Genomic DNA, 16,391 nt, shown 5'->3' on the forward strand with positions numbered 1-16,391 from the left:
AAATATCGTTGACGTAGAATAGAATCATGATATATGACTATCCTTTGGTGTGCAATATTTCTGGTTGATAAATCTGACATATGCTTACTTTTAATAATAGCGACTATACTGTTTTCTATCACTTTATCAGGTCTTTGTAACATATGCAAAATAATGCAAATTTGATAATACAACTGATCCTAAATATGTGTATATTGTAATATCCTTAAGTTGCTGAGTGCGGCATTAAACAACAAACAAACACAACATAATATCTTTAAGAATTATGTTAACAATGCCGATGCAAAAAAATAATCTCCACAATCTCCATACCTCTTTCTCTGTGTTTTTTGGTAATAATCTGAAGGAATAATAATGTCAACGAGCATGTTGACGGGTAATTAGCTCTTGGGGGAATAAAGAACAAAATCGACATCACTGTCCCGAAACGCTTTATGCACAACATGTAAACAATAAACAACAATTGCACAATGAGCGGAATGCCCGCTCTGACAACACAAACACAGCGATGAGCGGAGCTCCAGCTCACCTCATGAAGTTTCTTACGAGCAGAACATCCTGCTCGAGGTCGTCCCTACACCAGCACTCGGAATACCAAGCTTGACTAACACCATGTAATAGTAACACATATATAGTAATGAACAACAATGGACAGACAAAGAGACAATGACTTTGCTTTGGACATTGGACATATGGGCGTAATTAACCGACACAGTTCAGGGGATGACCAATTAAGGTAATAAATGCCATACTATAAAAAGCAGTAGTTAAAGGGAAGGGATATGGTAGTCCAGGCTGACTGACAGTCAAAATACAATGAAATGTTGGTGAGGATTAACAACGGGGATTAGTGTCTTATAAATAATGACAATTAAGTTATGGAGACAAATACACGTCATGGCTACAGGGTACTGGAGTCAAATGTACTTCAGACAATGGTAGTCGCAAATCAGTCGCTATGACAATAATGACAAATGCCCATAATAATATCTGCTCATCAGCAACCTTATTCCTCCTTGTGATGGAAAACTGCAGTGGGTGAGGGAAGTTAAGTTGATGGTATTGACAGATAACAGAGATCATTTTATAAATGTGAAACCTCATTCCACAAAGGAAGAAGCGAACGCTGAAACTTTGTGAGATTTACAGAACACATGCAGTTATTTCAGGTTTCTTACTGACCTTGGAGGATACATTTCATGAAACAGTCAGCGTGTGCGTGTGCGTGTGCGTGTGCGTGCGCGCGTGTGTTGTACAGCATGAAAATTGCAACGTAGTTCGGGTAGATATGTAGAATTACCGGTCAGTATGACCTAAATTTTCAGTCATTTAAATGCGTAAAACATTTCTTGAGTAAAAGAAAACACTGTAAGTCAGTGAAATAAAAGACATCAGTACCGGCACACCAAGTCCCCCAACCCCAAGTCTGCATGTATCAATATTCATACCTGCCACTTCCACTTAACTTACTTACATCATCATCTCACTACATCTGCGCCAACCATCGTATCCCCACGCACGCACGCACACACATATCGCATTTATCTTCCCCACCACAACCATCTCACTATGTCTATGTTAGCCATGCTTACATACATACTCCACTATTCCCCAACATCCATCGAACTATAACTATATCCGCCATCATGTATCGGTATTCGTGCTTACATACATAAACCCTCCTACCATTCCCCTACATCCATCGCACTATAACTATAACTATAACAGCCTTCATGCATCCGCACTCATACTCACATTGCATTGCATGCATCCAATAACACAAGTCATTTAAAATATCGTAAATATTTTCAAATCGTTCAAATCTCGGACGGGATTCAACCCAAAACAGTACGAGAATCTATACTTTACTAAGAAGGTGTTACAGGAAATATAACATTTGTTGTCAAGAAAGCACAATAAATGTATATTCGGCTTTGGCTGGGTAATAATATCACATACATTATTGATGACAACTTGGAGGAGCTTCGTAACGCACCTCTTCTCAATTCAGGGATTGGTAACTAAAAATGTATCCGAGTTGGATAAGCATGTGAACTATGATCTTCTTAAGGTAGAGAATGCCGCGCATGAATGTACTTATGCGATTCCCAGGTACATGTGGCCATTTCGTCACCAGGAATATCCACAGAGGAGACTAAAATGGGGATCGGGTGAACACAATGTACTACCTGGTAGATTGTGTGTCATCAAACCGGACAACGTTGGTCTTGATTGTGGCGTAATGCACACTCATTCATTTACTTGTATTGGATATCTTATTTGTTATTGATGAACACGTAATATATTTTTAAAGACATAAAACATAAGACATAATAACAACAGCTTTATGTGAGCACGGGTAGCTCTATTTGAATGATATGAAAAAGTGTAATAAAGTTGTAGGTTTCTTCACAACAGTGTAACTATTAAATGACATTATTGGGTAATCAAAATCCAGATTATTTAGGTACGTAGTGTGTGTGTAGATGGGGTGGGGGGGGGGGGGTGGTGTGGTAGTGGGGGGGGGGGGGGAGGTTTGGTGTTTAATTTAACTTGAACAGGACGGTATTGGTAGATGGAATATCATATGAACTATGATTCTCCTTAGGTAGGAAATGCCCCGCATAAATATATTGACAACATTCCCAGGTACATGGGGGCCTTTTCGTCACCAGGAATATCCACAGAGCGGATAAAATGAATATCCTCGATTTTCTACCTGGTAGAAGTGTGTAATCAAACCGCACAGCATTTGCCTTTGACTGGCTGTGGCGCCAAACAAACATATTTGTGTACTTGAACTGAATGTTCATCTTAAATTGCTATGGACAGTCACAGAACAGGATGTCATTTCACAAGAATAAAGTGATAAAAGGATTACCAGAAAAACGGGGTATAACACCCAAGCCAAGAAGCTTCGCTCAATAACACCAGAGTGTCAGTACAAGATTGAAAACTGCCCCATAATTAGGTATGACAGGCTAGTCGGGTAGTGCTGCATGTATCTGTGAAAACAAAGTTATGAAAATGAAGAGCAAAACTGTTGAAAGTTACCAATAAACGTGCATAAGTGTTATCTCGTCATTGCAAAAATAATGAGTGTTTGTCTTTAGTATTAACATTCAAATACGTGATGTCTCTATTAGCGATATTGTCTACGTTCCACCGGTGAGTAAGCGTTAGCCTTACTATCTCGTAGTATAAATATTTGCAAGAAATTGTATTTATGAAGAAATCACAATACAGTTTTTATGATGCATCACGTTTGCACTAGCACTTGATAACGGTCTTGTGTTTGAGTGTTTCAGGAGTTTAAATTGCTGCTCTTGATATTGTTGACTAAACTTTGATACTTTGAACAATATAAGGTTATATGAGAGGATGACTTTAGAACGGTAACATGCGTTAATGTATATCTGATATATACACTCTTCACAAAAAGAAACGCACAGGTAGTATGTTGTCCATTGAACCTGACCACACAAAAAATCCGGTATATAAATTGGATATATGTTGTTGGAAAATGTTGATATTCGATACTCGACAAACGGTGCGTCAAAACGCAGCCAGTGTCGATTTGCAATATCTTAAACGGCATTGTTTTCACACTTGTTCAAAAATGTCATGGAGAAAAACAGTAAAGCAAAATGCACGTGCAAGGTATGGCATTCGTAACTCGTGGTAGTGGCTATGAAAAGGCAAGCATAAGCCAATAATTTGTCATTTAATTGTCAACATTTTTTAAGTTCGAAAATGCCGAGACTCAGCGCTGCCGATCAGAACATCCCAAAGAGGGGAATCGTAGTCTTCTGTTGCACGCTACTTCAACGTCCACCACAATACCTTTTGCCGTCTTTGTGACTGATAACTAGCCGACCAAGAGTTACCACCCCTGAACAGGATCGCTACATTCGACTGTTCCACCTACGTCATCGCAATGCCACAGCTACGGAGACTGCAGGATGCACCCCTTGTTTGAGGAGGATATCGGACCAGACTGTCAGGAACCATCTTCGCGAGGCTGGAATCCGACTCAGAAGACCAGTTATCGTCCCTGTTGTGCAACAGATCCATCGACAGCGACGCTTGGGTTGGTGCAATACCTTACAGCCTTCACAATGCCAACATCAACGTCTAGCACTGGCCGTCGAGATCTCCAGATCTCAATCCAATCGAACACCTCTGGGATGAGCTCGATCGGCGTGTACGTCAACGTCAGACACTCCCACAACTCGCCAACGCGTTACAAGCAGAATGGCGCAGGACAGAGTTCGTACACTTATCAAGGCAGTGCCGAGGAGATGCAGAGCCGTGATTGCTGTCCGGGGCGGTCACACGAGATACTGAGTTCAGCGCCCCCTTATGGCCTCATGTGACATGACAATAAACAGTTTTCAATGCCTTTGTACAACGACAACATGTGACTATCGAGCTCCAAAATTTCATATCACATTTGTATCTATGATATTAAATTAAATATATTGACTTTATTAGGTACAATAAATTTCCTCAAAATCTACCTGTGCGTTTCCTTTTTTGGAGAATGTATATAAGATGACATAAATAGAACAATGAGTAGTACGTCCAGAGTAGTGTTTAGGCAACATTTAATAATTAAATTCAACAAATACCCTTTTAAATAATTTTTCCTGACTTAAAAGAACACAATCGTGCGGAATGGATTGTATAATTCTGGTCCACTTCCATATGACTATAGAGCTTACAAAAAGCTTTCCGGTCCCGTTTGGATCAGTTTGGGTGGCAGTCAAGATATCCATAGAATAGGTTCATCTCGGAATCTCCCATATCACTGGAGCTCCTCTTCAATTCTAATGGAGTTACTTGATTCTATCACAGTTATACAGTTTTATATATTAGGGACTACGCATTTGAAACTAATCTGTTTACAGTAACAGGACAATGCTTAAATGTCATGTACAGATGAGAAAGTGGATTCGCGTCAATTAGGCGGACGAACTTTAAAACTATTAATAAACATTAAAATCAGCAATATCGGAAAAATATATATGCATCTAATATCTGGCAATGTACACCAAAATCACATTCTACAAAAATAAGTTTAAAAAACTGGTTGATATTCGTTTGCGTATTTGACGATTATATAACTTGCGTAAGTAAGTAAGTAAGTAAGTAAGTAATCCTTTTCCAATTCTCCTGAGCCTTGCGCTTTCCTAATTATTTTAAACTAAAATTATTACCGTTATCATTGTATTAGTTAATCGGAAATGCGAGCCGATCAAGTACGTGCTATCAATTTAAGCGTCATTGTACGATTCCGAACTTATCACGGGAATGTGTTTATGAATCATTGTCAAATAGTGGTGACATTAAATCTAGGAAACAATACGCGAAATCGCGCATGCACAGAACGGAAAATGTGGACAAGGCATTAAATAATCCGCATGCGCAGAACGATTGATTTCAGTATTTGTTAAGCTCTTCGAGTACAGAGTCAAACTCGGGCCTGTAATCTAACACCCGAGAACTGACCAATGAAATCTGAGAAGTAGAAATAACGGTAGACGCTGTTGCTTGATTGGCAATGTCGATCAAGAAAGGGGGGAGCTTGATGATATCGTTCTCTCCCAGTAAATTATGATGTCAAATAACGACGTTATTTGGACGGAATAACGATGGTTTGAAAACGTCCAAATAACATCGTTTTTCCGTCCAATGACCATATTCGGGAAAAAACGACGTTTTCGTGTTTGCAGTGATAACAGTTGCAGATACGGTAACTCAAGCAGTCAAGGCTCAAGATAAAGACAGAACGAAAACAAGGAAGATCATCACCATGTGTGCGGCGGGGGTAGGTCACATCAATACACGTCTCTCGATGTCTGTTCTCATCAATTCATAACGCACTAAAATAGTCATAGTGCCCATAACTGTCATGATATGCCAAAACATGAACATTCTTAACGCGGAGGTTTATCTTTATTTAGAGATGATACATTGTATCGAATGTTCTATAAAGTGTCTGGAAGAGAATATACCAATATATATAATTTGGTTTCTATTAAGCATAAGCCCGATACATTCGAGTTCGTGGCCAGGATGGGGCGGTTCTCTTTCGGGACTGATGGTGATGAGAAGGAGGAGGATTCCAAGGACAAGGTGCCCCTGTCCTTCATCATTCCAGCTCTGCCGAATAGGGCCAAAGGAAGGGTACGTGGCTGTCGTCCATTGACGTAATTAGCAATGATGAATATCATTGTTTGAAATCTGTTTGGGGTACAATGTGTGAAGCCGTGATATTGATGGAATAGTGCCGAAAAGCAGTGTAAAACCATACTAACGCACTAAATCTCTGGTTGATTTGGCATTGCGAAGTCCCTAGGCTTATGAAGGATTGGGTGGTATATATTATATTCGCATCAAGCTTGGGTACATCAGTGTTGGAAGGCATGAACTAATGCTGCCCTAACAGCAATATACAGGCTATATTACAACGGACAGTTAGTAATCGGTCTGCGAGATAATCCAGTGGTTCATATTATGAGTATCGTTTAGTAACGGTGACAAACTGTGACCACACTGTTCCTAGCATGAGTCGACCCTGTTCATGAGCACTGGGTGGTATTGACCTTTACCTATTTCGAGTCCCCACTGGGTATTATTAACTTGTAGAGATTCATGTTATAACATGGGCCGACAGGAACCATATGCTTGTCGGGTGGTTAGGCTTCGTGACTTGGCTGATTGCATGTCATCGTATCAAAATTGATGCTCATGATGTCAATCACTGAACTGACGTGTCAAGACTCCATTATCTTCAGACTGCTGTCATATAGCTTTAATATTGCTGAGTGCGAGGTTTATTATACACAAAGACTGGTTGTTGTATTCCTAATATCAGCACATGAGAAAAACGTCATGAACAAATTATTCACGATTTTGTATACAACTTCTGTCATCTGTGTTTATATTTTGATAATTTCTAATATGAACATGTTACAAAGTCAACGCAAACAAACTGTACCAATATTCCTACTTATCAGAGGTATTACCTGTCTATTTCACTATTTTAGTAGTTACATACATTATTTTATTTCGTTGGAAAACAATCGACGAAATCGACACCCCACTACGATTTTTCTTTATATCTTTTTATTCGTTTATGTTAATTATATCATCATATTGCAAACTCTGATACAACGCTATATCAGCAAGAAAGGGAGGAAGTTTCGCGCAATATGTGTTGTCCTCTCCAAAGCATTTGATTCTGTACACAGGTAGATATTATTTATTGTACCTGGACGTACTTTCCAAATGTTGAAATTATTATGTAGTATAAATGAAAGTGTTTAAACCTGTGTACGGGAAAAGGGAGAAATGTCTGATGTATTTAAATGAAAATTCGGCGTGCGCCAAGGATGTATATTGAGTCCGTTTATATTTTCCTTTTTCATAAATGAATTTGTATCAGAAATCCATAACAGTTGTACAAACGGTATTTAATTACATTCAGATGTTGTTCAACTCATTCTTTTATTATTTGCAGATGATATTATTACATTCTCAAGCACTGCTGGTGACATGCATACGTATGCAAATTGATATCTTTGAAAAATACTGTGATACAAGGAAACTCACTGTTAATTGAGTCAAAATTAAAATCATTGTGTTCAAAAATAGTTGTAAACTTGCAAAAGATGCAAAACGGTCATTTAAAGGTGAAATTTGAATGTATCTACACACTATAAATATTTGGGTGTTTATTTCAGTGACAATCTAAACTCGCCTATACATGCAAGAGAAACATCAGTCCAGGAAAAATCCTTTTATTTCGTATATTGACGAATATACAAATCCTTGGTGATATAAGTTACAAGACATTCTTCACCATTTTTTTATGTTTAAATTAACTTCCAATTTTACTTCTACCGTACTTAAATATGGAGATTAATACAATTCAATGGTATCGAAAGATTCACTTGTATGAAATTCAATGCAAAAGATGCCTTGTCAAAATCAACACATCCTCGCAATGGTTTATGGCGAATGTGGTAGATTTCCTCTATAAATATATAATCACAGGTAAACATTCGAAAGTACTGTATGAAACTCCTTAAACTGATTTCATCGATATGGCCCTTAGAAATGATACAACAAGATGATGTTTTATGACACAAATGGAACGAATAACTGGGTAACTTATGTGATGTTTTCAATTCAATGGTGTTTGTGTGGAAATGTTTGGCATGAACAATCTGTATACCCTGAAATTGTTTGATCAATTCTTTTCTGCATAGGCTTAAAGATATTTAAAAAAAAAAAAAATCTGCAATCCTTTCATTTTCGTTAACATTATCCAACAAGTTTTTGTATTATAGAATGTTGAAACCTCATGTTTGCACAGAGAAGCATCTGTTTGATGTAAATATAAAATATAATACCGTAATTCATTGGCAAGATTTCGATGTTCATCCAATGATCTATGCATCGAGAGTGGGCGATATACAAAATCTCCAAGGTCCAAGGTTAATGATTATGTAAAGGGTGTAATATCCACACGAATACCAATTTTTACCTGTATGTCCATTGTACTCCACTGTGTATTACCTTAATGATCCAAATATTGTGAAATTCTGGCAATTGTTAAACAGTCTATATAAACAGATACACTATGTGCTTGTAGCCGATTGATTGATTGGTTGATTGATTGGTTGGTTGATTGATTGATTATTTGATGCTTATGTTTTTTACTATTATTGATTTACATGATTTTATTTCGTAGGAAAGACTTGGGAGAAATCAGCGTGCCGCTAAGAGCGTGGACATAGATACTGACTTTGATGACGGACATATACGCCAGGGGGTATGTCTTTATGTCTTTATATGAATGTTTATTATGCCTCAAAGTGAGATTGACCAATCAGAGAGCAGAAGTACTGACCCCACACGAGCCCGTATGCCGTCAGTAAAAATCCAAGATGGTTGATACTGACCTAATATGAGACCGTATACCGTTAGTAACAGCCATCGTTGATTTTCTAACACCCACCTCACATATTTCATGGAAATTCTGGTACCGAAATTCGGTAATCTGTTTTGTGTTTTTTAATATCATTAATTTTGATGTGCAAGGACGTTAATGTTTGTTTTTATCACGTTCGTGACTTTAATAAAGATTATATAAAGTTAAAAGTGCTCGTAGGTATCACCGAAGTGGTAAACGTCTGAGACCTGCATCACGTCGGGCTCTTCTCCCACATGAAGCTGACACAATGTGATATGACTGGAATACTGTTAAAAACGGCGTTAAACCCAACTCACTCACTCAATTCTTACCATCTCAGACCTACCCACCTACCTTCTCACGTGTACCTACCTTCTTACCTTCTCGGATCTACCTACCTACCTACATACCTACTTGTCTTAGATATACCTACTTATCCAAATACTCATCCTAAAGGACGGCTGGCTAAAAAGTTTTATGTCTGACTAAATTTCAACAATGGGCCATAACAAAGTGACCTAGTCAATGTAGTAGATTGTTTGAGTAGTTCATTGCAAGTGTATTTTAGTCGGGGGCGGTAGGGTAGGCTTGTGGTTAAAGCATTCGTTGGTCATGCCCAAGACCCGGGTTGTAAAGCTTATAAAACATTGAGACGACCCTGCTCTCTGTAACTATTGAGAAAACACCACACGCCATGACAAGTCAGTGAGTGAGTCATTTCGTCCATGGGAATATTATTTTCACAGTAAATATAAATTAACTACTGGAGGAAACACAGTCTGGACCGCTTATGTCTATAAAACATAATTTCAACAGAATTATCAATTATATGTTTATGTTTTAAATTGACCAGAAACTTAGCAGCCAGAGCGATGATTTTGACAACAGAAGGGGAAAGAAAGGAAAAAGTGATCAAGGGGTATGTAATTATTTTGTGTGTATGTGTGAGTGTGAGTGAGTGAGTGACTGGATGTTCGTGTGTGTGTTTATGTTTATTTGTTTGTTCAATTACCCAGCGATTTGATAACACGGAGAATGATTCTTTATGTCAGCACCTATTCATCAACAGTGTTTCAAAATAGTTATAAACATGTACCAGGTGAATCACATTGAGCATTCCTCCCACATTAAGGACATACACCGTGATAAATATGAGATAACACTGTCTACTATAACACAGCTCGCTCATTCATCAATGCCAGAGCATACAAATATAGGAGAACCTTCGCACTACCACGGAACTTACTCAGTAAGGTTCTGATAGACATGTATTACAGTTGTCAAGGGCAGCTTGTACTCAGCTTTGTTATGAATGCTCCAACGCTCCCTTCAGTTGGCTGAACAGTTAATCTTTGATCATTCTAACTGCAACCAAACGCCAATTATTTCTTGGTCATGAAAGTACCTGCGCTATACAAGGCATGCACCAGAACACATTGCGTAAATAGGTAATACTGACTGTCCTAAGTATTTCCGAGGCTTGGTAATTTAGGGTGAAAAAAGGACTGGTTACATTGTGGTTACGTTTATGATCAACCAATATGATAATCAAATAAGATTTGGTCTCACGACCGGGTGTATATGCTGTTGAGGTCATCTGTCACGAATAACGTATAATAATTCACTTTAGTGCATGGAAATATATTTTAATGGTCGAAGAGTTAAAAACTACATTATCTTAAAAATTGTAGTTTTACCTGGCTAGTTTTACATTATCTTAATTGTCGATTCATAAAATTATGAGTTGGTGTGTCCTTCCTTAGACGATTGACTTGCCTTTGCATGTGTTTATTACGGGTGTCACCAGTGGGTCAAGAAACGCTCACATTTACGCTCACAACACCTGGTATCATCACTAGTTGATAGTGATTCATAAACACATGCTCAGGAAATAGTCGGAATCGTACAATCGACTCTGCTTTTATCAGAGATGTCTTATGAATATGGAAAGAGTTTTTGCTTTTATTTATATGTTTGTGTTACAGCTTTCTCGACGAAGTAGTGACGATATTCTGTCTAGAATAAGTGAAAGGCGGAAGAGGCATGAGCAGGAAGTGGCCAGAAAACACACCGAGCAGCATGCAGATAATGAAACCGTATGAGGACCACACTATCGCCGTATTCCCCCAGACACCAACCATGTGTCTTAAGGCGATGAAGAGTTGAAATTTATTAAATAAATGTATGTTTCTCATCATCGTTTCTATAAATGTGTACCGCATAAAAAAAAAAATTCATGATCCCTAATTGTTTTAATCAGCATATTAGCTCTGCTTATAATTATGTCAGATCATGTGTGCAATTTGATTACAAGGTGTCTGTTTGCTTCGAGTGTCCACTGTTTACAAAACTTGGCCTACGACATCGTCTTGACGCGTTAAAGATGTTTTATTTAAGGCATATTATCTGACTGTCAATTTAGACAGTAATGTATATTTAAAGAATGGTGGCATGTTGTCGAAATATCAACAATGGATTGATCATGGTATATAATTAGAAAGTGTTTCGTCATATGAGTATTTTCATGTAGGTATCATGTTTTAAAAAAATTTGGTATGTAGTAAACATGTAGGTAATAGTTTTATGCATGCCAATCAAGATATTTTCGGTTTAATTAACTCTTTGCTAATTTAATGAGTTTGTAGACAGATTGAAATAATCATCTGAGCAATATTTGCTTTCGTCCCTCTTAAATGGCTCGATTCCGCCTCCGTGGTCTAGTGGTAGAGCGTCCGCCCGGAGAACGGAAGGTCCGGGGTTTGAACCCCGGCCGCGTCATACAAAAAGATGTAAAAAGATGGTACTTGTTGTTACCCTGTCTAGAGGTCGGTATTAGGGGGTTAAAACAAGGCTCGGAGTCAGTATACAGTGTCTGAGTGGTGTATTCATGTAAAACTGCGACACGGTATCTCAGTGAGCTAACACTATAAATCGACATCAGTCCGGAGTAGTACAAGTAGCCACACACACACACGTGCACACACACACGTGCACACAAACACACACACACACACACACACGTGCATGCACCTCGTTATATAAGTGCAATAATCTTAGACGCGACGTTGAACCCAATTTCACGACCACCTCTTAAATGGCAAAAAAACATTTCGCGACACAATGTTCAAACATTATTGTGAGAGTAATATACATTCAGGTTATCAGAAAATCATAAACATGTTGGTTCTGTTTAGATCGCAGGAACTCAGGATTGAGACCGCCAGATATATTGGGGAAATGATAGACTGTGTATCATATGTGAGAAAGCATATGTTACATATAAATATCATTTTTTAATTTCTTGTGATATCTGTACTTCGAGCAGGCATAAATTCAACAATCTCATATCTCATCATATGTATATGAAACACTGTTATCAAGGCAATCTCTATTTCAATACTACATTATCTAACCCAAGATGATGGTTTTGTAACCTGGGCCTACGGCCTGTGTTACGCGACGAATAAACACAATTGGTCCTAGGTCAAGGCTGTCAATAATGTATTGTCCGGTGGAAATCCGACATATTCCTGCCACCCACTTTTTGTAAGTCGTCCAAACCAAGACAAAATATCGTAATGTAAATGGTTATGTTGAAATGAAGGTATCGACAAGTATGGTGTACAGATTTACGAACGCACGCACGCAACCGAACACACACACACACACACACACACGCACGCACGCACGCACGCACGCACGCACGCACGCACGCACGCACGCACGCACGCACGCACGCACGCACGCACGCACGCACGCACGCACGCACGCACGCACGCACACACACACGCACATTAAATTGGAACTCTACAACTGGTCGCTTGATAACGCAGCGCCGCCACCGAATGTCAAATGTAACCCTACCACCTGGTTAGTAGAATGCATTATGCAAATACTAGATGAAATCGACTATGCTTATATTTTGGCTACCCGTTCTTCATATCAACACATCTGACCACATTTATTTTGAAGCGACGAGTTTTTAAACGAGCAAACGTTTGTATTGTGTTGTTTGTTTGTTTTGTTTTGAGTGTTTTATTTCTAATATTCCGACCAGCATTGTCCTTAAATCCTCAGTAGAGATGAATGTTTCATGTCTACCATTCCGTCCAGAATAGTATAGTTCTTGTTAACACTTTGGTAAAGGTGTTTTATATCTGTCCAGGACAGCCATTTTAACAATATGGTAGAGATGCCCGTTTCGTATCCAACTTGCCAAGAACAGTTCTTGTAATGCCGTGGTAGAGACGCATGTCTTTTGTATCTAACATTCTGCCCAAAAGAGCCCTTGCTTACGCCCTTTGGATGGATGAGTGTTTTATATCTGACAATCCGTACAGAACAATCGTTTTAACAATGTGGTAGGGACGCCCGATTCGTATCAAATTTGCCAAGAACAGTCCTTGTAGCACCGTAGGAAAGATGTATGCTTTGTATCTAGCATTCCTCTAAGAACAGTCCTTGTAACACGCTGGTAGCGATGCTTATGTTGTATCTAACATTACGCTAAGAACAGTCCTTGTGACACTGTGGTGGCGATGCATGTTTTGGGTCTAACATTCCGCAAAGTGCAGTCACTGTGACACTAGTAGAGATTAATGTTTTATATCGTAAATGCTGTGGTGGCGATGCATGTTTTGTATCTAACATTGCGCAAAGAGCAGTCACTATGACACTTGTAGAGATTATTGTTTTGCATCTAACATTCCACTGAGATCAGTCACTGTGACACTAGTAGAGATTAACGTTTTGTATCTAACATTCCACGAAGAACAGTCCTTGTAACATTGTGGTAGAGATGCATGTTTTGTATCTAACATTCCGCATAGAGCAGTCACTGTGACACTTGTAGAGATTAATGTTTTGCATCTAACATTCCACTGAGAGCAGTCACTGTGACACTAGTAGAGACTAATGTTTTGTATCTAACATTCCACTAAGAACAGTCCTTGTAAGATTGTGGTAGAGATGCATGTTTTGTATCTAACATTAAATTTTATATAACAACATTTTTTGTATCAAAAAGCCCTTGTCAACGCCCTTTGCAAACATGAGTATCTTATGTCTAGAATTCTGCCAAGAACACCTTGATAGAGATTTATGTTTCGTGTCTACCATTCCGTCCAGAACAGATCTTGTTAACACCTTGGTCCAGATGCATGTTGTGCATCTATCATTCCGTCCCGGACAGTTCTTGTTAACACCTTGGTCCAGACGCATGTTGTGCATCTATCATTCCGTCCCGGACAGTTCTTGTTAACACCTTGGTCCAGATGCATGTTGTGCATCTATCATTCTGTCCAAGACAGTTCTTGTTAACACCCTGGCCCAGATGCATGTTGTGCATCTATCATTCCGTCCCGGACAGTTTTTGTTAACACCTTGGCCCAGATGCATGTTGTGCATCTATCATTCCGTCCCGGACAGTTTTTGTTAACACCTTGGTCTAGATGGAGGTTGTGCATCTAACGTTCCGTCCAGAACTGTCACTATCAATGTCCGACAGGAGATGAATGTTTTGTGTCATTCTGTTTTTTTATAAATGTATTCCATTCAAAGTTGTGACACATGCATAAAGTGGACAAGTACATTTACCTTCAATGCATCTTGTTGTATACCATATTTGAACAAGGCAGCTGATATTAATATTAGACTTATTTTGAGAGAAAGTATTTTATGGACGCTTCACTTGATATCATGTTTATGAGAAGAGGTAGTTGTCATTTGCTTCACTTTTTTATACCCATGGGTTCTCATGTTTTTGTTTGTATAATATATTTCTATTTGACAAATATCTCTCAATATCTTAATGAATACAGAAAGGATACCGTGCATTGCTTAATACTTGATCCATGACTGAATCGTTTTGGTGAGAGGAGAATATGGTTTAATGTTTAATAATATTTGATCTAAATCCAGTTCTATATTGTTTAAATTAAATTCAAAAGCTTTTTGAAAACCACTTAATAAAAGCAAGCCTGGATCGTCTTGTTGAAAAGATTGTTAATCTATTTGCTATACTAATACTTATTATTTTAAATAGGAAATTTAACGCCACGTTAATAAAACAAATGTCTTTTTATGGTTTTGGAAGAGAAGTGATAGTTTAATTCTGTTCATTGTTATAGACAATCTTTTTTAAAGGTTTCTTTTATAAATTGATAAATTCATGGACCAAAACCCCACACCAATAATATAGAAAGTGAATTTGATATAAGTCAATATCTGGGCTCTTATTGTGCTGCATGGATAGAACTGCTTTTGAAATTTTCTCAGTGCTATGTTGAATTCAATATTATCTACATCGCTCTAACTTTGTTTTTGTGTATTGATATTGTTGAATTTAATACCACTGGCTAGCTCTTTTGTGGTTTTGTTCCGTTTATTGTAAACATACATTTAACTCATCTGCAGTAGTTTTGCCATCTGTTCCTATGTCTCTGTTATCATTTTAAGATTAAGAAACTGTGTCTGTGCGTAAAGCTGGGCATCAACTGACAATGTGTTTGACAGTCTAATTAAATTCATTACATAATCTACGTTTCATATTCACATTTTGATGCAAAATCACACATTGGCTGTTTCGAATTGGAATTCGAAGTGACTGGTCCTGAGCAGCAAACAGAAAGCTTCTCAACACACTGCACATAAACTCGATGCAATGGTCGTTCAGAAAGCCTCTCCTTCAAAAACTGAGTCTGGGCCGACTTGATATGGCACTTCGCTTGGTTGACACTCTTTTCTGTACCGTGCAGCAGCACAGAACCATCAACAAAATCAACAAAATCCCTTTTAGATTCGAACCTCTTGAGCAAATGCAGATGTCATAAATTGGTGGGAACAAGCATGTCAAATTTCACCTTCTCAAGTGACTTCTGAGAAGATGATGTTTATAACGCGATGGAATGCATTTTGGGAGAAGAAAAGAGTATGACCTAAGTGCAAAGGCCAAATAAAAACCCAAACGTAAAGAAATATACATATATGTTGGGGCCAATTACTAGCTACGCAATGTAATGGTAACAAATTGGTGTTTCAGTACGACTGCTGGGGCGGTCGGGTAGCCTAGTGGTTAAAGCGTTAGCTCGTCACGCTGAAGACCCGGGTTCGATTCCCGACATGGGTACAATGTGTGAAGCCCATTTCTGGTGTTCCCCGCCGTGATATTGCTGGAATATTGCTAAAAGCGGCGTAAAACCATACTCACTCACTCATTCAGTACGACTGCTGTAGGAACCACTTAAGAAAATTGTACGTGTCATCATTTTTGGGAGCAAGCATGTGAAGTTTCAGGTTCATTGGTCCAGTTGGTTGGTTGGTTGATTTGTTGTTTGACGCCTAACCCAGCAAAATTCAAGCTATATGACGGCGGTCTGTAAATAATCGAGCCTGGACCAGACAGTACTGT

At 38.5% G+C, this 16,391-nt stretch overlaps 1 protein-coding gene across 2 annotated transcripts in view; it reads left to right on the forward strand.

Annotated features, from left to right (window-relative positions):
• Positions 1 to 15,006, forward strand: part of LOC139461852 (uncharacterized) — a 35,912-nt gene extending 20,906 nt beyond the window's left edge. For both annotated transcript variants that reach the window (XM_071243331.1, XM_071243330.1), the window contains exons 2-6: positions 5,736 to 5,830; positions 6,046 to 6,189; positions 8,762 to 8,842; positions 9,837 to 9,902; positions 10,969 to 15,006. In XM_071243331.1, coding sequence (XP_071099432.1) covers positions 5,816 to 5,830; positions 6,046 to 6,189; positions 8,762 to 8,842; positions 9,837 to 9,902; positions 10,969 to 11,085 — 423 coding nt within the window. In that variant the 5' untranslated portion in view covers positions 5,736 to 5,815 and the 3' untranslated portion in view covers positions 11,086 to 15,006. The remainder of the gene's footprint in view (positions 1 to 5,735; positions 5,831 to 6,045; positions 6,190 to 8,761; positions 8,843 to 9,836; positions 9,903 to 10,968) is intronic.
• Positions 15,007 to 16,391: the final 1,385 nt, after the last annotated feature.

Source organism: Haliotis cracherodii, unplaced genomic scaffold, assembly GCF_022045235.1.
Source record: "Haliotis cracherodii isolate W230 unplaced genomic scaffold, xgHalCrac1.p SCAF_15, whole genome shotgun sequence".
Lineage (NCBI taxonomy): Eukaryota > Metazoa > Mollusca > Gastropoda > Lepetellida > Haliotidae > Haliotis > Haliotis cracherodii.